The 3,499-nt window shown below is 60.8% G+C and overlaps 1 protein-coding gene across 1 annotated transcript; it reads right to left on the reverse strand.

Annotated features, from left to right (window-relative positions):
- Window positions 1–2,139: 2,139 nt before the first annotated feature.
- Window positions 2,140–2,660, reverse strand: LOC101655153 (40S ribosomal protein S9-like). The gene is made up of 2 exons (XM_030886915.1): window positions 2,606–2,660; window positions 2,140–2,489 (listed from the first exon to the last, which is right to left on the reverse strand). The coding sequence occupies exons 1-2, from the start codon at window positions 2,658–2,660 to the stop codon at window positions 2,140–2,142; spliced, it is 405 nt and encodes a 134-aa protein (XP_030742775.1).
- Between the last annotated feature and the right edge of the window lie 839 nt (window positions 2,661–3,499).

Below are 3,499 nucleotides of genomic sequence, written 5' to 3' on the forward strand. Positions count from 1 at the left end.
AGTCTGGGGAGGGGATGAGACAGGAACCCACAGAGAAATTTTCCCTCATCTCTCAGGCCCTACTCCTGACTGGCTCCCCTCCCCGACTGCACCCACACCCTGCTGACGGGAGTGAGCTCAGCCCCTGTCGCCCCACAGCCTTGTGGCCCAGGGCAAGGGGGCAGTCCTCCAGAAGTTGGGCCTTCCCAGGTGGGGTGGGGGTCCGGAGGGGGCCCCAGAAATTGTCCCTGATGAAGGCCATCTGGGATGTGCAGTAGGGTGGCCGGGTTCACGGAGAAACAGGCAGGCCCCCATTAACTCCTGCAATATGTAAGAGGTGTTTGCACTAAAGAACGGTGGTTGGTTATCTCACCTTTAGGCTGAGACCCAGAGCTGGGGACGTCCTACGTGGTATCTGTCGGCTCGATGTGGAAGGTAGGGGTGAGGATCGCAAACTCCCAAGGCACCCTGCCCGCACCGACCCCCCTGCGGGACACCCTCCCCGCCAGTGACCATGTGGGAGGGGGGTTTGGAGGATGGTATGGGCAGGGTGCTCGGAGAAGAGGCTTGGATAAGCCTCATCCCAGACTTCCCCTGCATCCACCCAATGGTCCCTCTGCTGGGGCCTCTGACATGGCCTTCCGTTGCAGGGCTTTCCTGCCCCAGGCCTCCTGAGTCCCCAAGCTCGGGGCTCACCCTCCTCCTCAGGGATAGTCCTTGGAGGCCACAATCCCCAGACGGGCAGCCAGGAAGGATGTGTGGGAGAATTATCTGGAATTGATTGTCACAGTCTGAAAGCCCTGTAATGCACGCATGCACACGCACGCACACCTCCACCCCGCTCCCACAGCAGCATCCAGCTTCAAGTCAGAGTCTTATCAGGGCGAAAGGGGTCCTCCTCTCCAGGGGGCCGACCCCCCCCCCCACTTCCCTGGCATCCTCTAGGTTTCTCTTTGTCTTCTCTGCCCCCAGGCCTGGTTGAAATGGTGCTGCTTCTTGCCCTCTCCTCCCTGACCCCGCCTCCCTCCCTCAGTTCCCAGACACACGTCTGTGGCTTGTGTGTTCTCCCTCACTGTAGATCCCAGCCCAGGCCAGGGGCTTCCCCCCAGGGAATGGGACCTCCGTCAGCCATCCCTTCGGGCACAGCTCACAGGCAGGCCAGCGAAGGCCATGCCTCACTGTGCCTGGTTCCTGGGAGGCACACCACAGTGCCTTCCCCTGGCAGCAAGGCAGGGAGCACAGCAGGCCGACAAGGGGCTGGGACTGCTGGGGGTCTGGTCCGGGAAGGGCGTATGAGGTTGTTCAGGGCAGAGGGGCGCCTGGCCAGCCACTGGGCCTCAGCTGTGGTGGGGGTGGGGGGGTGGGGGGGGCTTCCCTTCCTCATTCTCAGGGTTAAGTCGGACCTGGGTTTGTCCCAAGCGGAAGGGGCTGGCTCTGGAAGCTACCTGAGGGCAGGGCCCGTGGCTGGCTGCCGCCTTCTTGGTTGACCTCTGGGGAGGGAGGTGTTTGGACTCTGATCAGCAGAGAATTGTCTTTGGACAGCAGTGGCCTCAGGCCTTGCGTGAGGCTAGGTAGGTTTTAAGAGGACCACCTGCAGGAGAGAGAGCAGGCCAGGGACTCCCTTCCAGACAGAGAGGCTAAGTCCCAGCGACTCACCCAAAGCTATGCAGCCACTGGAAGGGGGGGGTGGGGGTACCAGGCACCCACAGAGCAATTTGGGGTTCCTCTCACCTCCCAGATCCTGACTGTGGGAGGGGCCTGGGGCAAAGCCATGCCCTTAGACCAAGTTCACACTGGCTCAGCAGGCCTTCCTCCACCGGTGGGCTTCACTGCCTCCCTCCCCTTATACTCCCTCCTCCTGGGCCTGGGACCTGCTCCGAACAGCCGGGCACTGGCAGAATGAAGCCCTGGGCAACTCCAGGTGGTATATGGTCCAGTGGGCAGTGCTGACAGCCAGAGATGCAGAACCAGCCTGGCACTGCCCATGCCCATGTCCCCACACAAGGGCCTCTACTCACTTGGTGGGCAGTGAACAGGGTTACGTTGTTAGACTCAGCACCCACGTGGACTTCTTTTTTTTTTCCCCACCTTCTTGATTATTTTTATTATTTGATTGGGAAACTAGACCCAGGAGGGGCTGGGTGGGCTTATTCCTCCTCTTCACCTCACCAGCTCCAGCCCCGCCCTGGACTTCTTGGTGTTCTTCCTCTTCATGTGGCCTGGGCGTCCTCCTCCAGAAGGTGAGCGGAGGGAGAAGTGGATGTGTTTCTGGGAGTCCAGGCAGACGATGAAGGATGGGATGTTCACCACCTGCTGGCGGGCCCTGATGTGGCGCTGCCTGATCAGCACTCGGGCATGGTGGATGGACTTGGCCAGGCCCAGCTTGAAGACCTGGGTCTGCAGGCGCCTCTCCAGATAGTCTTCGATCTTCGGGCCCAGGATGTAATCCAGCTTCATCTTGCCCTCGTCCAGCACCCCAATGCGGACCAGCCACCGCCGCAGTGAGTTGCCTTCAAACAGACACCGCTGGTCCTTCTCGTCCAGCGTCTGCCGGGCAGCTTTACGGATCTTGGCCAGAGTGAACTTTGACCTCCAACCTCACGCTTGTTCCGGAGCCCGTACTCGCCCATTAGCTTCAGCTCCTGGTCGAGCCTTCTAGAAGGGTCTCCGCGGGGTGACATAAGTCTTCTGACAAACCAAGCTCTGAGCGACCGGCATGCTGGCTCCGCTGGCTTGTGTGCGCCTGAGTACCGCCCCCGTGGTAAAACTAGACAGGCCACCTTCCCTCCTGTGTTCCCCCACCACCACCCCACCACCTCCACCTCCACCAGCAGACCTGAGCATCTCCACACAGGGCCTCATGGAGAGAGGAAAAGAGCAAGCAAAGAGAGTGATCCAAGCAGACAGACCCCCAAAATCAGAGCAGAAGCAAGTCGGGAGATACCCCTATCAGTTTCCCACCAGGGAAACTGAGGCAGTTCCATAAGGAAAAGAACAATGGGCACCAAGCACTGGTCCAACCACAGGGTAGCCCACAAGCCACGCCACACACACCCCTCACCATCCTCCGAGCCAGGCTGGTTCAGGGCTCTGTTTGAAGAATCTTCCTGAGGGAGGCCCCGCCCCCTGTGGACACCTCTCCTGACTTCCCTGCCAGGCCCCCAGCCCAGCAGGTCCTGGGGGCCTCCAGGCAGAGGGGAGGGGCAGCAGGGAGGAGAAACTGAGTGTGTCCCTGGCCTGCCCCAGCCCGTCCCCTACATCCGGGGAAGGGTGTGAGTGATTGTCAGCCAGGGGAGGGGGCAAGAGGGGCAGACTGGGGAGGGGCAGGGAACCCCCGTCTGGACTTGTTGAGGCAGCAGCCGGGTGCCGCTGTTTCCGGCCGCTGAAAGGTCCCTGATTGATGCAGCAGTGATGGCTGATGCTAACCCCCAAACCCAGGCCCTCCTGGGCACACCCACTTTAAGGACAGGCAAAAGGCAGGGAGAAGGGAGAAGGGAGAAGACTTGACTCTTCGGACAGT

The sequence above is a fragment of the Echinops telfairi genome, unplaced genomic scaffold (assembly GCF_000313985.2).
Source record: "Echinops telfairi isolate 266 unplaced genomic scaffold, ASM31398v2 ScPeMD7_3533;HRSCAF=4204_1, whole genome shotgun sequence".
In the NCBI taxonomy this organism is placed as follows: domain Eukaryota; kingdom Metazoa; phylum Chordata; class Mammalia; order Afrosoricida; family Tenrecidae; genus Echinops; species Echinops telfairi.

Bases quoted from the DNA above. Each gene is read 5' to 3' on its own strand.
- LOC101655153 (XM_030886915.1), bottom strand. From the start codon at position 2,660: ATGTCACCCCGCGGAGACCCTTCTAGAAGGCTCGACCAGGAGCTGAAG. The intron at 2,490-2,605 runs GCGAGTACGGGC...GTCTGTTTGAAG, and splicing joins CCAGGAGCTGAAGCTAATGG to GCAACTCACTGCGGCGGTGG.